The sequence below is a fragment of the Lepisosteus oculatus genome, chromosome 24 (genome assembly GCF_040954835.1).
Source record: "Lepisosteus oculatus isolate fLepOcu1 chromosome 24, fLepOcu1.hap2, whole genome shotgun sequence".
In the NCBI taxonomy this organism is placed as follows: domain Eukaryota; kingdom Metazoa; phylum Chordata; class Actinopteri; order Semionotiformes; family Lepisosteidae; genus Lepisosteus; species Lepisosteus oculatus.
Genome location: NC_090719.1, coordinates 12,934,082 through 12,955,001, shown reverse-complemented (window position 1 = coordinate 12,955,001; position 20,920 = coordinate 12,934,082). Strand labels below are relative to the sequence as shown.

At 45.3% G+C, this 20,920-nt stretch overlaps 1 protein-coding gene across 6 annotated transcripts in view; it reads left to right on the top strand.

The window, feature by feature from the left end:
- Positions 1 to 20,920, top strand: part of golga2 (golgin A2) — a 40,377-nt gene that overhangs the window by 12,054 nt on the left and 7,403 nt on the right. For 4 of the 6 annotated variants that reach the window (XM_015367089.2, XM_015367091.2, XM_015367094.2 and 1 more), the window contains 22 exons: positions 128 to 177; positions 660 to 723; positions 1,654 to 1,716; positions 3,094 to 3,174; positions 5,029 to 5,067; positions 5,917 to 5,979; positions 6,895 to 6,988; positions 7,694 to 7,800; positions 8,274 to 8,332; positions 8,793 to 8,934; positions 9,582 to 9,671; positions 10,557 to 10,664; positions 11,958 to 12,045; positions 12,559 to 12,695; positions 13,429 to 13,647; positions 15,430 to 15,543; positions 16,303 to 16,527; positions 18,537 to 18,627; positions 19,169 to 19,257; positions 19,508 to 19,661; positions 20,017 to 20,084; positions 20,803 to 20,905. In XM_015367089.2, coding sequence (XP_015222575.2) covers positions 128 to 177; positions 660 to 723; positions 1,654 to 1,716; positions 3,094 to 3,174; positions 5,029 to 5,067; positions 5,917 to 5,979; positions 6,895 to 6,988; positions 7,694 to 7,800; positions 8,274 to 8,332; positions 8,793 to 8,934; positions 9,582 to 9,671; positions 10,557 to 10,664; positions 11,958 to 12,045; positions 12,559 to 12,695; positions 13,429 to 13,647; positions 15,430 to 15,543; positions 16,303 to 16,527; positions 18,537 to 18,627; positions 19,169 to 19,257; positions 19,508 to 19,661; positions 20,017 to 20,084; positions 20,803 to 20,905 — 2,248 coding nt within the window. The remainder of the gene's footprint in view (positions 1 to 127; positions 178 to 659; positions 724 to 1,653; positions 1,717 to 3,093; positions 3,175 to 5,028; positions 5,068 to 5,916; positions 5,980 to 6,894; positions 6,989 to 7,693; positions 7,801 to 8,273; positions 8,333 to 8,792; positions 8,935 to 9,581; positions 9,672 to 10,556; positions 10,665 to 11,957; positions 12,046 to 12,558; positions 12,696 to 13,428; positions 13,648 to 15,429; positions 15,544 to 16,302; positions 16,528 to 18,536; positions 18,628 to 19,168; positions 19,258 to 19,507; positions 19,662 to 20,016; positions 20,085 to 20,802; positions 20,906 to 20,920) is intronic. The other 2 variants (XM_015367090.2, XM_015367092.2) reach the window with 2 other exon arrangements.

Below are 20,920 nucleotides of genomic sequence, written 5' to 3'. Positions count from 1 at the left end.
CCTACTTAATGTGCGGCTTTCAGTTTGAAGTTTTGTTGCTTGTGACTTGCAGTTTCTTGTTTCACATTGTTTTGCTGTTTACTTTCTCTCGTCAGGTTCATTATTTGTTTTCCCCGTCTTTTCACAGAGCCCCAGTACTGATGCTAATTGCAATGAAAATTCACTTGAGGAAAACAGGTAAGAAGGGGTGTCCTAAACCACATGAAACATGCAGTAGTCAACCACATATTTATTGCCACATATTTATTGCAAATCAGGCTGCACTACAACCATCTTAATTAAAAATTCCAAGCACTAATTATAAGCGTGGGGTGGCTGGTTTTCCACGAGGACAACAGAGACCATTAGTATTGTTTTCTAGTATAAAATGCTGGGTTTTTGGTGAAGAGGCTTGATAGGACTTCAAACTTGAAATGACTGCATTAAGCGATAGATCAGTTGGTGAATTGTTCTAATACGCCTGTGGTTTTATCAACTGATTCATATTCTACAGTGATTTTCCTGTCTCGTCGTTCTCTGTGCAGAACTGTCAGCGTCTAGTTGTTGTGTGCTAACGTGCCGAACGCAGCTCACTAGGTTTCAGAGGGGGGTGACGTCTCTTCTGTCACTTGCCCAGAGCCCTGATTCCCGTGACACTAATGTTGCACGTGTGTTCGTAGACCCCTGTCATCCACAGAAAGCCTGCGCCAGCTGTCCCAACAGCTCAATGGCCTGCTCTCCCAGGTACGTCTCTGTCCGCCACCGTTTTCTGTCCAGTGGGGTCAGTGCAACAGTTTATATCTGACATTTTGTGCTGTCTAAATCTGTAGCTTTTTATCTTCTGTTTTAGTGGTGTAGAAGAGTAGGACGGGTACGCCGCCAGCTGCCTGTACTTTATTTGGGTTTTAGCATTCAAAACAAAGGAAAAGAAAGTAAAAGTCCATAAACTAAAATTATGTTCATTCACAAATGTGTATGGGCTCGCATCAAGGTATGGTTATACATAGCTATCCGAGGAATGAAAAAAGAATGAAATTGACAGCAATAAATGTGAAATGTATGCAGGATCCAGGATCTGGAGGTTCAGGCTGTTTAAAATCTTGAAGGAAGGGTTTCTTTTAAATACAAAAATGTCGATGCACACTAAGTGTGCACTTCTTGCTTAACTTGCAGGAAAGGCTGTGTATTGTAAAAAAAAAAACACGATGGGAAATATTCTTTTTGTGTTCCTTTCACAAGTCATCTGTGAAATCAGTACTGAAGCCCGTGGAACATTAGTATACTTCCCATCCTCAGAACGAGTCCACAGTACGATACATCTAGTACTCACGTATTTACATATTTAATACCACTCATTATACTGCAGCTGTCTGCTTTGCAACCAGCTTAACTTGTGAGTGTGATGACATTGCAGTCAAAATAAATTGTTATTGCAGCGTCCAGTATTACTGCACTTTCAGAATCAGTAAGATACAAATTATTTTTATGAATGGACTTTGTACCACAAATTTAAACTGTATGTTGATAACCATTGCCCAAATTTATAGATGGTGGTATTCAGGAAAATGACAGGATGGATGTAAAGAAACAACTTCAGAAATTGCTGTTGTTTGGACACTTTAAGCCTCAGAATGGTTTACCATAGTGTTGTGTGATTTTGTTGTTTTGGGACAGTCGCCGTCATCCTACGTCAATGGGGACAGTGAGCTAACTCCTGGCAGTGAGAAGGAGCTGGAGGTGAGACCCGGCTTCAGAAAAGCCTTCGATTTTTTTCTTTTCTCAACCCTTGGTTCTGAAACATCAGTCCTATTCGTTCTTCAAATAGATATGATAAAGGTTTAATTGCAGATGAAGCTGAGGAATCGCAGATTGATCTGACTTGCCTGCATTGAAGCAGGTAGAATCGGTTGGGTAAAGTTGGATTCAGCTAGTGTTGCAATGTGGAAGCTCCCGGTAAAAAGCCAACTGTTATTTCAGCCTCTCGTGTCATGTTGGCTCCGACACAGGAAAATCTGCGGTTTATTGCAAATCCGATTCAAGGTTCTAGCGATTTAGGATTTTGTTTGGGTTATTAGTCCATCGGGTTAGAACCGAGTCTACGTTGCTGACCCTTTTGGTCAGTGAGTGTCTGCATTCATGTGTCAAGTGGGAATCATCATATTGAGAGATGAACCACATCTTCCAATGGCTGCTTGCAGTCTGCAGGGTAGAATTATTTGAAATATGTGATGGATGTTGCACATCTTGTAAACTTAATGTGTGACCCACAAATAGAGACCTGGTGTATGAAGGAAATCCCTACACCATAAGAAAATCAAGGTTTCTGCATGTTTAACATACGGTTTGACAAATAATGACCACAAGAGATGTGTGTCTGTTTTGTAAAATCTATGGAAATATATGTAGAATACACGATTATATTATATTGTGTTTGAATGCCTTATTCAGTGTGGTTTTACATACTAAATAGGTAAGAGATGTGATGATGGCAAGCTGATCTTATGGGACATCAGAACTTCAAACATATCTTGGAATAGCGTTGGGGGTGTTTTGGGAATATGAAATTCAGTCTGCTACTTCCCAGATGGAATCACAGATTGGATTACAAAACTCCAGTGCTTCCTCTGGTCCACGATTCCAGCTTTCTGAAGAAGACTCGAACCAAACCATTTGGGGGAAAAAAACCAGTTTGTTTCATGCCATGTGCTCCTTTTTTTCCTTTTCAAAATGCCAACAGTTTCAATATAATGCAGCAGTTTGTCAATGGCTCCCTGATCAATCTGCACAGCAGTGTGTCTATGGTTGTGTTACGTTAACTTGCGTTCTTTTTTCCCATCAGCAGGAGAAAAGCAAGTTGTAAACTCTTGCGAGTGTGCAACGGTCCTATTTGCCACCTCAAGCTGTGTTGTGACACCGATTGTTTCTTCAGATGTGCGTCGTGACACATTTTGTATTGTGATTTGAGTACCTAATTATATGCCATTGCTTCACAGCCTGTCTGTGACTTGTTGGTGGAACTGGGTATCTGTGTCAGAAATGCTGATGTAAATTTTTGTTCCTCCTTTCCATCCTTCACTGTTTTGACCCTCCTCTCTCTGCATGCTCGCACGTCAGACACGAAACCAGGAGCTGGCAGCCGCCCTAGACTCCAGCAATCTAACAAACGCACAACTCAGTGCAAAGCTAGACGAGTTGGTAAGAGAACCCTGTGGGCTGTGTGGGCCTGCTGCTGGTGCTGCTGCTCTCTGGTGTCTGTGTGGCTCTGGACTGTCCCATCTTCACTTGCACACTAACCCCGCTCATTCCACTCACTGGCTCATTCCTTCGGTCGTTCCATTGGGCATTGTTCCAGATGTGCTCCGTTTCCCCTCACCTGGTTTAATTAAGATTGTGCTCCTCCCTTTGGTTTTTGGCAATATTTAGCACAACCATTTTTCCGTTTTTTTTTTTAAGTGATCACAGTTAACAATAAATGCTAGTGACATGCTCTCCCTCCTGCAACAATGTCTGCTGCATCCTGCCAGTCTAAAGCACTTGTAAGCAGCCTGCTTCCTGGTGCAGTCTGTCCATATGAACGGAATGTTGGACTTCTGTTGCATCTGCATGACCGAATGAATGAAGTGTTTTTGTTCTTCTTGACGTTGATTATCTGACTGGTTTTGTGCTAAAGGTCATCGGCATGGATGCTTTTTAATCCACAGTCCGTGCAGTATCAGTTTTGATCTCTGTGCTTGTATTTTAGTTGTTTTTTTTTTCCCCCCCAAGTTTAGCAAACCGGAGCACTGGACTCCCCAAGATCTTTAAAACAATATTTTATAGATTATTTCAATTCTTAATTCTTTTAAGAATTATTTTATGCTTTTCTGTGCTTTTAAGGGAGACCTAGCTTGTAGAAAAAATGATAAACATTAGTCTCTTTAAGAGAGACTAAAGAGCATTTTTCTGGAACGCTGAGTAAGACTTGGAATTATGGGACGGTAGATTTTTTGACAGCAGTACCAACTTTTCTTGCAGTATCCTGTGAGTGGAGTCTGGTTTGTAGGCTGAAGAGGGTGCTCGCTAGCACGTCACAAATGACATATCATTACATTGACTTGGTGGAAGTTCTTGGTGTTTGGAGTCTGTGATATGTGTGTTTTTTTAGCACTGTACTAACACCTGACTAACGCTAGCATCTGCCGGTGATGGTGATGTGCTCTATGCCTTTTCTTGTCGAGTCTTCGAGAGCGAATGTTGTTTTCTTCACAAAGACAATGAGTGTGTTGCTTCAAGAGAATATGTCTGCCCTAATAAGGGTGGGTATAAACAAAACAGCTTGTCTCAGAGACTGTACCTGCTCACAATGACTAGAGATGATTGTAAATTTGGGTGCAGCAGTAAAATTGTTAGAAAAGCAAGTCAAAGGTAAGCTGGAAATATAAATGGTAACATTTTGCAAATTTAGAGTAATTGCTTAAAGGGAAGTAATGTGCCTGGGCAGTTTCACACTTTTTGTTTATGATCTTGATTGCGTGATTGTGAGATGTAGGCCGTCTGCTTGATCTTTGGTGCAGCCATATGACATTATGATGCACTCCAAGAGTTAGTGATGTGATAGTGGTGAGACAACACCAGGTTTTAGGAGAATGGTGGGTATAGCATTTTTATTTTGGCCTGAAGCCATGATAAACGGCCACTTTATGGAGAATGATTTTATAAGCCCACCAGCTCATGAGAGCTCAGTAAACTGGGCTGCTGTTTTGTAAGCACGTGTTGTTGTCACTGCACATATGTGGTGCTTAAATACCCAAAAAATGCCTCAATTAGGATTTAGCGGTTATCATTCCTTACATTTGGTAAGCTACGTCAGGGGATCTCTGTCCTGATCTCCGAAGTCCATGTGGCCTCTGTTGTGGAGGGCGCCGTTGTTGGGCCAAAGGTCGTCTTTGTGTGCAGTGATGAGCAGAAGAGCCGTGAAAAAGCACCCCGTTTCTTTTACGTAGCTACACCCCTCACAGATGGAACAGATATCTTTAAAAATAATTTTCTTCCTTTATTTTTGTTGTTTAGAAGCAACAATCGCAGGAGGTTACAGACCAGCTGCAGAAGGTAAGCAGTCCTCTGTATTTACCATGTGGGAGGGGAATATTGCCAAACAGCCTTTTCTTGGCTTGGGAGGTACAGTTCTATTTACATATCCAGGTTTTACAAATTCCTCATACAAGGTTTTACTTCTGCCACGTTTTATCTGTTCACAGCATCTAGATGATCAGTGTCAGTGTTTGGGGATCTCAGGAAATGAACAAAAGGACACAACAGTACACTTTAAAGCCACTTCTGAACAAATAAAGCATTTTTCCTCATTTTAACTCCTCAGTGCACTTGTAACAACATAACGCACAAAAGGTTCCTCACCAGCTGAAGGTGTTGTGTTCTAAAAATGTGTACACAAAGTATATCAATTTTGCTTTCAAATAAAAAAACCCCCGCCTCATTCTTCAGCAGTTACAGCTTGTTAGATGAAGACTTGTAAGATCCGAAGAGAAGTGTGCACTCAGCAATACTGTCAAAATATCCCGTCTTCAATTGTGGATTATATATATCAGGCATGTGGAAGGTCTTCCCCATTTAAAATCCTGTCAACCCCTTTAAAAACAAAGAGACGTTGTCCTGTATCTGACTTAAAATCAGTCAATACATTTTCTGTATTTTGAATCTGAAGCCTGTGAAAGCTGTTTCCCAAATAAAAGTGAGTAATGGCCTACAGCTTTAACCATACCCAGAACGGCATCGCTGCAGATGGAAGCTTGTTCAGCGCCTGCAGCTGAAGCTTCTCAATTACTGGCAGCACTAGTGGAGTGTTCACACAGCCGACACCACCCACTGCTGGGCCACTCTTCCAGTGGAGGTGAGCCGCGCAGTCCAGCAACCGCTGTTGGTGTGTCTTTTTCTGGGCAGGAGCGGAAGGATTTTGAACAGAAGTTCGTCAGGGAGCAGGGAGCCATGCGAGAGCAGCTGCAGGTGAGTCTGGAAGATCAGGGCCTGGGTTCATCTCACAGGGACCCTCTGCGCCAGGCCACACCGTGTGATGAGTCTGGGGAACGGAGTGCAGTTTTAAAACCTGCCACAGGGTGTGGGAAATGACTCATTATCTACAGTATGTCAAAGCATGTTGTACAACAAATTCAGATAGTAATGTAAATGGAAGTTTTTATTCATTTGGGAAATAAGAACCTTACATATGTTATAGATGTTAAGACGCTATTAGTCCCTTTATTCTTGATTGGTTGCTGGTTGGCCAAGGGACTTCATCAAGGTGCTTCCTCTGTGATCAGTGAACCATTTGGTCCCAACAGCTTCAGTTAATTAATATTTAGAGTGATAATACCTGCAGAAAAAAACACAACGCTCATTGCTGTCCTGGTTTTGTAAGTGCTGCGAAGTACAACCAGTGTCGGTACCTTCTGACTGATGTTGATGTTGGGGGGAAAACTACGTGGGACTGGGCCTTGTCAGTATGGCGATGGGTGTCCTTCTTCCAAAGGAATCCAGGGTTCTGCTGTCTGTGGTGTTGGCAGACCAGTAGGTGGCGCTCTTCACCGCAATGTAGAATTCCCAAACGGGGAAATTCTGTAGTAGGACTTTGCCCTCCTTCCTATCGAGATGTTAAGATGGGGTCCTGACTCAGTTATTGAAATATTCCTCTGCGGCTTTCAAAAGAGGTTTATTCTCCCTTAATTCAAACAGTAAATTCATTTCTCACTTCCCCACCTGAGCTGCTGCTGACGCACAGAGGTTCTTGCGCATCACCCAGATCGTGGGTCCCCTCCTACGTGTAAAATCCCTTGGGTTGAAAAGCATGATGCAAATGAAAAGAACTAGGAGTATTTTAAGAAACAGTAATAATCGAAATGTAATGTAAACCTTCACATGCAGGTGCACATCCAGACCATTGGGATCCTGGTGTCGGAGAAGTCTGAACTGCAGACGGCTCTGTCCTACACACAGCAGGCGGCCAGACAGAAAACAGGTACCATCACAGAACAGCCTCAGTGTGTTTCAATTTGTTTTTTTGTCATCTTTTAACAGATCCGTCCTTGTTTTAGTTTGTGTGGAAATAAAAGTCTTTAGTCATCACACTCTTACGAAATTGCATGCTTTGGCATTTGGTATTAAATGCATTTTAAATCCATGTTTGTAGACCTGGAGCAGCACTGTGGCACAGTAGTTGGCATTGCTGCTCCGCGGTGCTGAAACCCTGGGTTTTGTTCTTTACGTGGGGTGTGATCTGCATAGAGTTCGTACGTTCTTCCCGTGTTTGTGTGGGTTTCCACTGGGTGCACTGGTTTCCCCCCCCACAGTCCAAAGACATACCAGTAGGCTAACTTGCTTCTAGGAAAATTGGCCAAAATTGGCGATCCTGTTCAGAGTGATTCCTGGCCTGTTCCCGTTGCTAGTCAGGATAGCCCCTGGCTCCCCATGCATCCCTGAATCGGACTAAGTGGTTAGAAATTGGACAGTTGGATTTTCAGTGTTAGAAACCAGGTTTGTTCATACAATGGGGAGAGTGAAACGAGGGGGGCGGGTGTCTCCGATAGTCCACGTTATATCAATGGATAGATACAGCTCCTTGTGTTCCGGTCCTGTCTGCTGGCGTTTTACCAGGTGGCTGAAAATGAAAGTCTAGTCAGCGCAGTCCTCAGTTCTCTCTCGTGACATTTTCCTCTCTTCCCAGCGGAAGCAGAAGACTTAAGTAACCGCCTGCAGGCAACCAGGCAGAGAGTGGCAGAGCTGGAGAGGACCCTGTCCACAGTGTCCACACAGCAGAAGCAGTTTGAAAAGGTAATACACAGGCCAGTCCTCAGTAGCTGACAGTTTTTATAGCGCCTGTATAGGCAAGGCATGCACTGTTTTGATTTTGTTGCTTAAATGCATCTAATGGCCAAAAACAAGGAAAGACACTTTATTTTTGTTTCATATAGACAGATTAATACTTAACATGCATGAAACTCTAGTTTCTTTCTTTTGGCATGTATTTGGGAAACCAACAATTGGAATTCCATTGGTTTCTAACTAGATTATTCGATAATGACGATTGAGATCATCGTCAAATAATCAGCTGTAACGTCTCTCCGGGTGACAGCATAATTTATTGAGGGCTAGAGCAGCACTACTCTGAGATGAGTGGTTTTAAAATCTGCTTTGTCATAGCCACTCCTGAGCTCCAAGTTTTAAGTCCGTCTTTTGGAAATGTCTTACTTCATTAGCAGTTTAACGATTGGTGATCGTTTGATTTTTTTTTTTTCCCCCTACAGCATAATAAGGAACTGGAAAAGGAAAGGGACAGCTTGAAACTGGAAGTTTACAGATTGAAGTACGTGGTATAGAATATAAGACACCTCTGCCTTCCTATTGGTTTGTTGTATAATAACCTTCCTCAGAGCTGTGTGGCTGGCTGCTGGTGGGCCGGTCAGTTCTGTTGTTCGTGAAAGTGTTTATTTTGTATATGCCATGAATTCTGCTCCCTCATTTGAGAAACTCCTGCAGCTGTTACTTTTACTAGACATTTAGTGGTTAGTATTAAAGAAAAATCCCTCATCCCTTCTGCAGGAGTATCCATCTGCGCTCCTGGAGAGGCCTAGTTCTTTTCAATCTATAAAGAATCTTCAATCAGTGCTAAAAGAACATGTGTCGGCTAATTAAAGCTGGTTGAGGCCTCGGTGGGTCCGAGGCCTGGGTTTGGAGGGGTTTCCCCATTTTGATGAGTTTGATCACATCTTCTACAAAAGCAAATGTTGTCCTACTCATCGTGACCTGTGCGTCTGTGCGTCTAGCAAAGCGAGCGAGGAGGCGAAGCAGCAGAGCTCGGAGCTGTCGGAGCAGCTGAGGCTGAGAGCGGGCGAGAGCTCGGCCATGAGGCAGGAGCTGGAGGAGCTGCACAAGAAGCTGGAGATGGCCGACCTCATGATCCAACAGGTCAGAGCTCTGCACCCCCAGACCACACCGGCGAGCATTCTGACCGGCAGTGCTTGAATGTTCTTTTTCCCGAATCCCTTGGTTCTCCCTTTTTTTTATACTGTTTGTAGCTTCCGATAGTTCTGCTGCATTTCTGCATCTTAGCTGCTCCAGGAGGGCCATGTTTGACATGTGGTGTGTTCAGCTCTTGTGCTGTTTCACCAAGAGGCACAAGTGAAATCTGACTGACTGTGTTCAGGCTGAAGACATATCCTACATCTCAGCCTGAGGCTTTAGTTGATTAACTGCATCTTACAATTTAATGAGGACATTTACGGACTTAAAGCCTCAATTCCAGGTTCCTGCCGTGAATTACCAGCCGATAGTAATGGCACAGTTATAAAAAGAATAAGCTATCAGAATTAAACATCCTGTTTTCTGCCTTGAGGTGACTGGAAAAGCTATAGTGATTTTTGTTTTGTGCCTTCACTCCACTAAAAAAGATTTGTTACTCTTGATAATAAACTCAGTAAAGATGAAGACATACAGTTGATTGATTTGACTAGCTTGGTAGGGCAGTGATGAGTGCTCAGAAAGACGGTGATGGACTGTCTGTGTCAAAATTGTTTGTTGTTTGTGCCTGTCCTGACCTGACTGTCTCCCTGTAGTTTTCTAGCCAGTCAGGCCCACCCAGTGCCAACCAGCAGCTCCAGATGGCCTTGGAGGAGAAGATGCAATTGGAGGCTCAGACATCTCAGGTTTGTGGGAGCAATGAGTCTGTGAGAGCTGAGAGTACTGAAGACCGGGAGGTCAACTTGAGCTGGACAGAATATGGAATGAGGACATGGAAGTGTTATCTGGGACAGCTGAGCTTTTTTAAACAGCTTCATTTGTGTGCTTGTTGTGGGGTGCAGAGGCCGTCTACAGACATGTCTGGGTATTAGAAGTTGTAAATGATAGTCGGTGCGTTCAAGTCAAATATGTGGTTCTTCAGTTTACCCACTTGATCTTTAACCCCCTACTCTCCCAAAATGGTTTGTATGGAAAAACATCCCTGCTTTGTTATTAAGTGAGTGTTTGACATCTTAAAATTGAACGTCTGGAAGGTGAATATTTCCATCTTAATTGCTGAACTAAGGTGTGTAAAACATTGATGTAGTTCTTCTCTAAGATGGTCATCAAGATGGGTAATCAGGTTTGAGACGATGAGTCGTTGTGCCAGGTTTTGCTCTTTGCATTAGCGAGGGGAAAAATGTACATTCCATTTACATATTTATTTTGAATAACTTTTGACCAGTGAAACACGGTAGAGTGATGCGTAACTGGTTGTCTTCAGTGATGTTTTGTTTCAAGTCCTGGTCCGATGTGACTGTGTGCGCAGATGAGACTATTTACAAACTGTTGCATTTGAAGGAACCCCTGTATGTGTATGTTTGTGCTTCATGACTGTTCCATGGCGACTGATATTATTTACAGAAAACAGCTCAAGGTTGACGGTCTCAGATGGCTGAAGTGTTCAAAATAACACATCTCTTGCTCACCAGAGACCTCATCACTTGGAGGTGTTGAATGTAACACAAATCGCCCTTGACTTCCTCATCGGCTCACGTGCCGTTTTAATGGGTCACCCTCTGTTGTTTCAGCTGATGGAGTCTGTGCAGCAGCTGAAGACCGAGAGGGATCAGTATGCTGCCCAGCTGCAGGAGGAAGGCAAAGTGTGGAAGGATAGGACTGAGCAGCTGCTCTCCCAGGTAACTGCAGTTCCTCAGTGCATGTCCTCCCAGAGAGCGCGTTGTTACTGTGGTGTGTTGTCGTCATTGCCTGCCTCTTGGAGTGTTCTCACAGGCAAAGACCTCCATACAGCAATAATTCAAGAGAGTTGTGGTTATTAAAGTAACTTTACCTCAGACATTCATTTAAAATGAAGCACTTGCTAAGTCAAAGTCATTTTGCAAGTATTTTCACTTTTGCAGATATTACAGTAACTTACAGAATGTTTGCAGGTGAGTGGACTTTACAGAACATCTCAGTTTAGTTGCAAGTAGACACTTCATACACAGTGACTCCACACTCCTTTATTTTCCTTGAAAATCTCTTTTATAGGTGTAGTTCTTTACTTTCCAACCTCTGGTATTGCCTTAGAAATGCTGGGGAGAGACAGAAGAGAGAACTTGAAGTGTAATACTAAAAGACTTTGCTCGTGACCCACAGCGTTGTCAACCATTGGAGGGGTAACTCTGGGGCCTTAAGAGGAGATCTGAGTACAGCCTTCCAATGAGAGTTCACGTTTTTCTGCAGAAATGCCTTGTCTAGTTCATAGGCCATCGAGCTGCACTGTCTGGGAAAACTGATCTTTGTTCATATCATTTAGATGAAAAAAAAAGGTTTCAAACTAAAGGCCATTGGACGGATCTTAACTTGGCTGGTAGAAGCTTATTCCCAGGGATGTCCACTTCAACAGCTTGTCTGTGTAGCTTGTTCCTGACAACATGTGCTATGGAGTAATGTGAAAATGGCCCTCCCGTTTACATTTGCCACCTAAAAACAGTAAATTGTTACTCGGAATGTGACTTCAGACTTAGTGATTTGAACGAGTTCTTTGATGTTGACCACAGTTATGTAGGATCCTCTAGTGAAGCTGAATGAGCGAATATTCCAGTTTGGGAATGCTCTGTTCCTGCTACTTTGTCTCACAGTGAAATGATCATATGTGCTATGTTCCTTCCTACTTAACTTATGACAACAATGTAGAGTCCAGATCACTACCAGTTCTGTTTATTTCTAATCGGCTAAACATCCACAGAGGCACTGATGCAGAAAAAAACCTGAAACCAGAGAATTTAGAGCATTAACACATTTTGGGAGACATGATTTAACTCACGAATATGGCAAGAATGAAAGGCACAATAAACCACACAGTGTACACAGGATCTTGGTTTGCAGCTGTCGGGAAGTAAACCTGCAGTTTAAACTTAGGAAGAACTGTACATAAATCTAGACTGATGAGCCAAACCCGCATTCACCTTCCTGCTGCCCCTCTCTAGGTGAACTCACTGTCAGAGGAGAAGGAGAGAAGTATGACTCAGATCCAGGAGCTGGAGAACTTAGTCATAGAGCTGAGAAACGCCTCTGGTAAGTCATCAGCAGTTGCGAAGATGAACTCTTCTCTTCTAACTACATTTCCTAGGTTTCTACTGCAACACACCTGCTTCATTTTTATAAAGAGTTTAATCATGGTAAAGATCTTTAAGTTGCATAGAAATGAGCTGACCACAGCGTTATTTCCTCGAAGGTGATTGTGTGTTTGATTACTTCATCCAGTGGTTTTGAAAGTACTTGCCAGTGGCAAAAGTAACCCATTCCAAAGTTCAAAATGACTGATCTCTAGACTCGGTGTGATTTGGGGGACATTTTTGCAGCTTGAAGATGAGTTGATTACTTTAGTTGTGCACACAAAAAGTTGGTTGTTAAAGATGAATGAGATCGACTTGGCAGTGGAGTTTACTTTGTTGTCGGAGGCCTTTAGATTCAGTGACTTTTTTTTTAAGCCTGAAGAGGCTACAAAATGGTAAAGCAAAACAGAAGTCCGAGTCCATTTCTTCCACCCCTGCTCTGCCCCTTCAGTGCTCTTCTGTGTTTCCACAGCCTTGCTGTCCCAGGAGAGGGAAGACCAGGCTGCCCCCGAGCCCACAGGACCTTCTGAAAATGAGACTGCCCTGCAGGAGGCTCTCGGCAAGCTGCAGCAGGAGAAGGACGACCTCAGCACACAGTACCAGGCCCAGGTAATTCGCACATCGCGGAGTGAGGCTTGTGCGTCACTCCAGGAAGCCATATCACCCTGCAGCTCCCAAGTGGTAATCCACTGGAGCTCATCAGCAGCTGTGAGCCTGGTCAGCACCTGGATGGGAGACTCCTGGGAAAGCAAAGGTTGCTGCTGGAAGAGGTGTTAGTGGGGCCAGTTGGGGGCGCTCACTCTGCGGTCTATGTGGGTCCTAATGCCCCAGTATGGCGATGGGGACACTATACTGTAAAAAAGACGCCAACCTTCGGATGAGACTTAAAACCGAGGTCCTGATTCTCCGTGGTCATGAAAAATCCCAGGGCGTTTCTCAATAAGAGTAGGGTGTTACCCTGGTGTCCGGGCCAGATTTCCCCCTGGCCTTTACCAATCATGGCCTCCTAATAACCCCCGTCTCTGAACTGGCTTCATCGCTCTGTTCTCCTCCCCACTGAGAGCTGGTGTGTGGGGAGAGTACTGGCGCACTCTGGCTGCTGTCACATCATCCAGGTGGTGTTGCACACTGGTGGGGTGGAGGAGAGTCTCCATTACCTGTAGAGCACTTTGAGTGGAGTGTCCAGAAAATATTATTATTATTAATAATAATATAAAAGTGTCAGGAGTTGTTGTTATACCTGCACACTGTTTTATTAATCAGATGATGCACTCTTATCCAATAAAAGTCAAGAAGCTTGCACTGCTGCCCTAAACCCCAGAGGTCTCCCGCTCTCCCCCAGGTCCGGGACAACGAGCAGCTGAGCCGCCTGTGCCAGGAGCAGGAGGAGCGCCTGCTGGAGCTGGAGCGCACCGTGCAGCGCTTCTCCGAGGACGCGGTGGACCGCCAGCAGATCCTGGAGAGCATGCAGAGCGACAAGGCCACCATCAGCCGCGCCCTGGCGCAGAACCGCGAGCTCAAGGAGCAGCTGGCGGAGCTGCAGAACGGCTTCGTCAAGCTGGTGAGAGCGCGCGCCCCCCCCCCCCCGGGGGGGCCCGACGCCTTCCCGACTCCGGCAGGCGTCTCCGTACAGTCAGTCACGATCAAAAACTGCGATAGAACCAAATATGAGGTGGGCTCTCTGTGAGATCTGTTTAGGGCGGCTAGATGGGCTCTGTGGTTAAGGATCAAATCCCGCGGCCGGCAGAGGAATCCTACTCCGTTGGGCCCCTGAGCAAGGCCCTTAACCCTAACTGCTCCAGGGGCGCCGTACAATGGCTGACCCTGTGCTCTGACCCCAAGCTTCTCTCTGTCTGTGTCTCCATGGAGAAAAGCTGGGGTATGCGAAAAGATGAATTCCTAATGCAAGAAATTGTATAGGGCTGATAAAGAAACATTAACACCTTAGGAACTTGAAGGAGGAAGATCGGGAACTGTATTTGCACCCGTGTCTGAATTCACTGGATCTTAAAATAATGCCTTTTAGGATGCTGGAGTGTGGGATGGATCATCATCCATAAGAATATTATAACCATTTTTTTTTGGTACTTCATCAATTGGAGAACAATTATTTTGAGCCAGATAGACCAAATGGGTTTATTCATATACAGAAGTGGTTGAGGTGGGTAGCTGCGTCAGCATGCGTAGTCTGCAAAGGAACAAGTAATAGGTTTATTCCATGCTAAAAAGAGAAGAGAGCAAACGCAAAGTTTCGGCTCTCTTCTCTTTTCAGCATGGAATAAACCTTGTTCTTTATTCATATACATGTTGCCAATCCTGAAGGCTTTAGTTGCGCATGGAGTTATTAATTAAATCATTAAAATGAATGGCATGACTGAGAAAAGGGCAGCAGTGTAACGAGGGAGTATGTGACAGTAGTAATTGTGCGAAGACCATGCAGAAGTATTTGATACAGAGCCGAGATTTTGTTGATCTTTTCAAGTGCTGTACAAAACAAGAACTGCATCCATCCATTATCAGAAAAGGGCAAATTCCTGGACCAGATCCCAGCAACCTGGAGCCTGTCCCAGAATCACGGGGGCGAGACAGGCCTACACCCTGGATAGGAGACCAGCCATTCCAGGAAAAGCACAAACACAGGGTCAATTAGGAGACTCCAGTTAACCTAGCCCATGTGTCAAAGGGAGTTGGGAGGAAACCACAGGGCTGGATTTTGGTGTTCGTAGGCCCTAGGCACTTTCACTCCGAAAGGTGCAAAAAGAGGGGGACACGCCAACTGAATTGCATTAATTGACATGAGGCACTTGAAACTATTCTAATGCTAAACCACGTGATTGACGGAGCGAGTCGGGCAACCATCACTTCGATACTTCCAGTTTCTAGAACAGCCTGCCAGATAGCGGATGATTATTGATTTGGAGCACCTAGAGTCGATCACAAGCATGTTGTTTCAGCTCGTTTTTCGTTAGTCACTAGTGTTTCCCTCCTTCGTAGGCCCTAAAAATGTCATAGGCACAGTGCCTGCAATGACTAACGGGAACTCCGGCACTGGGAAAGCAGAAAGCCTAGTGCCATACAGCACGCAGACTCCATACAGAAGGTAGAATTGGGGCACATAAGACAGTTTGGTGAATGAAGGTCCCACGAAAGGGGTTTAAACAGGTAAAAGGTCAGCTAGAAACAGGAGCCACACCTGGCCGAACGTTGCTTGCAAGGAGGGGGGAATTTCAACATGGACTCGGATCCTGTCGAGAATCCGGGACAAGGCCCCTCCATCGTGAGGGGCTCCAGGCAGGGTGTTGGCGGCGGGCTGTGGCAGACGGTTTTCTTCCCGCCCCTGCAGACCAATGAGAATATGGAGCTGATGAGCGCGCTGCAGTCTGAGCAGCATGTCAAGAAGGAGCTGGCCAAGAAGATGGGGCAGATGCAGGAGGAGCTGCACCAGTCCAGGGAGGAGGTGAGTGCGGCTCAGGGGTCTCGATAGCACAAGCCCAGCTATGTAGCCTCGTCTGAGGCTTCCTTTCACTGTCCTTTTACGGTGTACCAACTTTTTAAAAAGCGCAAGAAGAAAAGTGCTTTTCACAAATCCCAAAACACATTTTGGCTTGGGTACTTTGCCTTGAGCAGGTACAACATCTTTTATGTGAATATTAGACATTAGAGGTGAAATTTCTGCCAGTGCTTTGGAACATTCCTGTGAAAATTTGTGGCCCTTTAAATTGTTTACCATACATGACAGAGCTCCAGTTAGAACATACTGGAAGTAAATTCTTGTGCGTTACTTGTAAGATCCCAGTTTTGCAGAAGATACTCTGGGATTCCCTTTAGAAATCTATACCTCGTGCTCCTTAATAGGAGGTGAAGCCATTTCCTGGACCCTTCACTGAGCACTGATCCTGGAAAAGTGTGATTTCACAACAGTAGTTATTTTCGTCCACCTGAGCTCTGAATGAAGCTCTTAATTGAATCATTACTGAATTAGGACTCCTCTACTTGTTTTTAGCATTTAAGTGCTTACAGCCACTATGACAACTAATGTATCTGAAATTAACAGCTTTGTAAGGTGGATTAAAAAGAATTAGAGGTCCGATTTCTTGTCTCAAGAAATGCCAAGTTCAGAGCAGCAGCCCTGAATGAGGGCCAGTAGACGCTGCAGCGTTTCCAGAGGAGGCCGTGAGGCTGCTTTCCCTGAAGTCCTCTCTCTGTGTGCGCGCAGCTGGAGGGCAAGACGCAGGAGGCTCGCTCCCTCCTGGAGCAGAGGGACCAGTACCTGGCTCACCTGCAGCAGTACACCGCGGGCTACCAGCAGCTGGTGGCCGAGCGAGAGGAGCTGCACAAGCAGTACCTGCACCAGGTGCAGCTGATGGATCGGCTACAGCACGAGGAGGTGCAGGGCAAGGTCCAGCTGGAGCTGAGCCAGAAAGAGCTGGAGCGGGCCAAGGTAGGGCCGGGCGCCGAGCCCCGGGGGCACCCAGGGGATACACAGAAAGCCAAATAAGAAAGAGTTGTCCTTTCCTCAGCCGCACCCGAGCGTGTCGAAAAGGCACCGATCCACCTGTCCGCCCACCCGTTTTCTCACGGCGACTTCCAGCTGTGGGATGGCAGAGGAGCTGGAGCCTAGCTCGGCAAGGCAGGGTGCGCCCTGGGCGGGATACCAGTCCATCACAGGGCACACACTGACAAGAACACGCACACCGATACACATCAGTGCACAGATCAGTTGTTTTAAAGCAATACGTGGGCACGAGAGTGAGGGTACTACTGCTCTTCAGTAATTTGGAGCTTTTCTAAATGAAAATTAAAAATGAGAGGGGCCATTTCTTTTTGGCCCGGTCCCAGTGCATTAATAGGTTTTAGTAACATGGTGACCAACATTGTATGATATCTTTAAATGAGGCCTAACTAGTCTGTTGTCCAATTTGAACAGTTTTACAATGTATGGTTATAACTAGTAAAATTCCCTTTGTTTGCTTTCTCACATTGGCTAGCTATAAACACCTGTATTTTTTTTTATAACTAGCTTCAGTTGCTTCCTGCTTTGTCAGTATTTAAATATCGGCCAGGTGTTTGCCCAGTGTTGAATTTCAATTCAAATGAAATGCTCACGTGTAAGTCACCTGGCAAGCCTGTTTTCTGGGACGTCCTGTTGGTCACTGACCGTTCATACCAATTCCCTCACATACTTGCTGTACTGTGCTGAATCCCATATACCAGTATTCGTCCCAGAAACTGTACTTTGTGACTGCCGTACAGATTACAGAAAGTAAAGTAAAAGTAATTTTTTTTAAGAACATGAGAAAGTTTAAAAAGAAGTTACTGCTGTTTTCTAGTTAAAAGCTAATTGACCTTAGGATCTCATTCAGCCATTTCCTGAAAGAATACAGGGTATGACTTTAAAAACACGGTTAGGTAGCTTGTTCCATACTCCCACCACTCTTAAGCTAAAGAAGTGCCTCCTGCATTTAAAATCAGCGTTTAATTTCAAATGCACTTCCATGAAGTTTCCACTTGCCCCATCTGGTTCAAGTACATTGTTCATTTTTTATTCATATTGGGCAGAAATGGGTAGTTACAGTGTTCAAGAGCCAGATTCCTACATGTTTTAAATGCGCTGTTCAGTTTGCAGCCGATTAAGAGCTAAAGGAATCAGGTGAGTGATTAATTGTTCGAGTAATTAACACCAGTGGCTCTGAAGGACTGGAACTGCACATCCCCGATTCAAAATAAAAAAGAGGAATTTCACATTCAGAGCACCTCAGCTGCACAGAAGGGGGAAAAACACTTGCTTGGGAAAAGTGTTCCAGGGGATTTTTCATCAGTGTTTTAATGGCATTCAACCTGGTTAAACCTGAGGTTAAAATAGAATCAATACGAAACTGCAGCTCTTAGACTGAGTGCATAATGACCATGGGTAATGACTGTTCAGTTCTAAAGAGTGGCCATTAGGGCTGTAACAGAACAGAAATTATGCCGTCCATGCTGTAAAGGAAAGTACATTTGGGGAGAGCGTGCATCTTTCTTTGGAGCTGAATCTCTACAGTGTAATTCATGACACTCTGTTCAGAGTATATTAAAAGTTGCAAAAAAGAGGAGGCAGTCTAGTTTGTATCGATGCTAATCTGATAATCCCATCCAGCTATTGAAGGTTTCCCGAGTCTTTTTAGCAGTAATAATCCAAATCTTTATCTAATGACTGGGAAAAAAATACAAATCAACCCAAAAGCTGGATATGACTTCTGTCAGTTGATGAATTTTAACCCCAGCAATGCGACTGCTTGTTAAATATTCATCTCCATTAGCAGGGAGAAGGATACTTTTTACGCTTTTCTAGAAAGTTGCAGGATGCCGGAAATGTAGGAACAAAAATGCCATCCAGAATTTTGTATTCTCGTCTTCATGTTGAAGTATGAGGCCGAAAACGGGCTGAGCTCTGGACGAAATGTCTTTCAGGAGAAGCTGACGCAGCTCGCCAAAGACAACGAGAGCTTGAAGACAGAGGTCAAAGAGCTGACGGGACTCGGCACGCAGCCAAGAGATCAAGGTAGGGTTTGCCCGAGAGAAACTGTCAGTTCTGTATGACTGAGGTGAACGTGGGGGGCTGTTTTGCAAGGGGGAGCGGTGTCACACTTTATATCTAGTGTATTATTGCTGTGGCATCCTGTGTTGCTTGCCTCTCTTATTTCACAGTGTAATAACCAGGGTCTGTACTTGCTTGGGTATTCTAGGTCAATCTTAATAATAGATGCAGTGTAAGCGTCTCCCATAGTCGCCCTCAAAGAGGGGAACTGATTTCAATGAGTCAGACCTTTTTGCAATTCATAATACGACACTGCGTGCCTTTTGATTGTGTATAATGTCCTCGGCATCACCAGTTCACCAGGCGAACTTTAATCTTCTCGAGAGACTGGGTCACAATCGTCAAAGGCCAGCAATGTGTCGTTGGAAAAAAAAAAAAGTCTACTTTCATTACGATTTTGTAGCCAAAATAATTGGCTCGGCACAATCCAGCACTTGACATGCAGCACCTCACTGCGGGTTCTCCAGGGCATGTGGTGTGTATTAATATCAGGCTTCCTGTCTAGGTGATGGTGTGGAGAGCAAATCGCCGGCTGAAAGCTTTCAGAAAGCCTCGATCGCGATCCCCGAGGATTTTGACAGCAGGGAAGAAATGGTGAGAGTGCTCTTGCAAGACGAAATCAGGCCAGTCTTCCCAACTTTCACTGAGGAAAAACAAGGCCTCTTCACTTGTCTCGGTCTTTTATTTTATGTCAGGTTGTCAGTTGTGTTGTTTTATGTAAAGAATTGGTTCCAAGCCGTCGGTGTTGTAGTTTTGTTTTGTGTGCACCGCGCTGCGGCTCTGAGAGTCCTGCCCGGCGATAGAATCTCCCTGATCCTCTGTCCCTGCCGATTGCTGTTGGCAGGCTGCCTTTCTGCAGTCGGCGCTGTCGCAGGTGGAGAGAGAGTGGGACGAGGTGAGCAGGCTGTACGAGGAGGAGCAGCGGCTGCACCAGGCCGCTCTCCAGCAGGTGGCAGCACTGAGGAGTGAGCACCAGCACCACAGCACCGCTGCTGCAGGTAGGGCATTTCCCACCTGTCTTAAAGAAGGGAGCAGAGCCTGGAGTGGAAAACATTACACCAGAACGTGCCATTTCTGATCAGTGTCGATCGCATTTATTGGTTTCTGTGCACTTGGCATTTGTGGTGTCTCCACCACATTAAATAAAACAAATTGTGTGTGATTTCCAAGCAATAAACATGTAGTAGCCGTTGAAGCTACATGTTTTCACGAAGGTCACGTGGTTCACATGAACCCCATGTGCCAGGATGGAAACATTTGGGAAACGCACCGCGCAAGAAGACCATGGAAGACAAACTGTGAATCTGGTGACCTTGTGGATCTGTTACCCTGATGTGCTTTTGCTCTTTTTAGGCCCTGCTGGGGACGGCGTGCCAGTTGAAGTACACGAGGCTCTGAGAGCAGCGATGGAAAAGCTTCAGGTAAGCGTGGAGTCATGTCATGTCATTCGCCTAACCACTTTATACCATACGGTGTCGTGGGACGCCGGAGCCTACCTGGCAAGCGCCCAGCGCAAGGCAGGGTACACCATCGCAGGGCAAGTGCAAGCCAGTCGTACATGGGGGCAATTTGGTAAAGGCCGAGGGGGGGGGGAATTTGGCCCGGACACTGGGATAACTCCCTACTCTTATTGAGAAACGCCCGGGGATCTTTAATGACCACTGAGAGTCAGGACCTCAGTTTAACGTCTCATCCGAAAGATGGCGCCCACTAATATAGTGTCCCCGCCACTATACTGGGGCATTGGGACCCACACAGACCGCAGGGTGGGCGCCCCCCCGCCCGTCCCACTAACACCACTTCCCAGCAGCAACCTTAGCTTCCCAGGAGTCTCCCACCCAGGTACTGACCAGGCTCGACCCTGCTGAGCTCCAGCGGGTAGCCAGTTGAGGGCTGCAGGGTGAGATGGCTGCTGGCGAAGATACAAGTGGAAATCCATTTACAGGTGAAAGAAGGCAGCTTTGCATTGTAGTATTTCTAGTATATCTCCCGCACCATTGTTCGGAAGTGTCAGGAGAGGATCAATTATGCACTGCTCGCAGCCAAAGAGGGGGTGGTGTGGTTTTCCATGACACCATCTCATTCTTCATTCCCAGTGAGTGAGTGATCTCCTCTTCTCTTCCTGTGTTGTGTCTCTAGTCACGGTTCACAGCGCTGATGCAGGAGAAGGCAGACCTCAAGGAAAGAGTGGAGGAGCTGGAGCACCGCTGTATACAGCTGTCTGGAGAAACGGACACCATAGGTGAGGGCTTGCCGC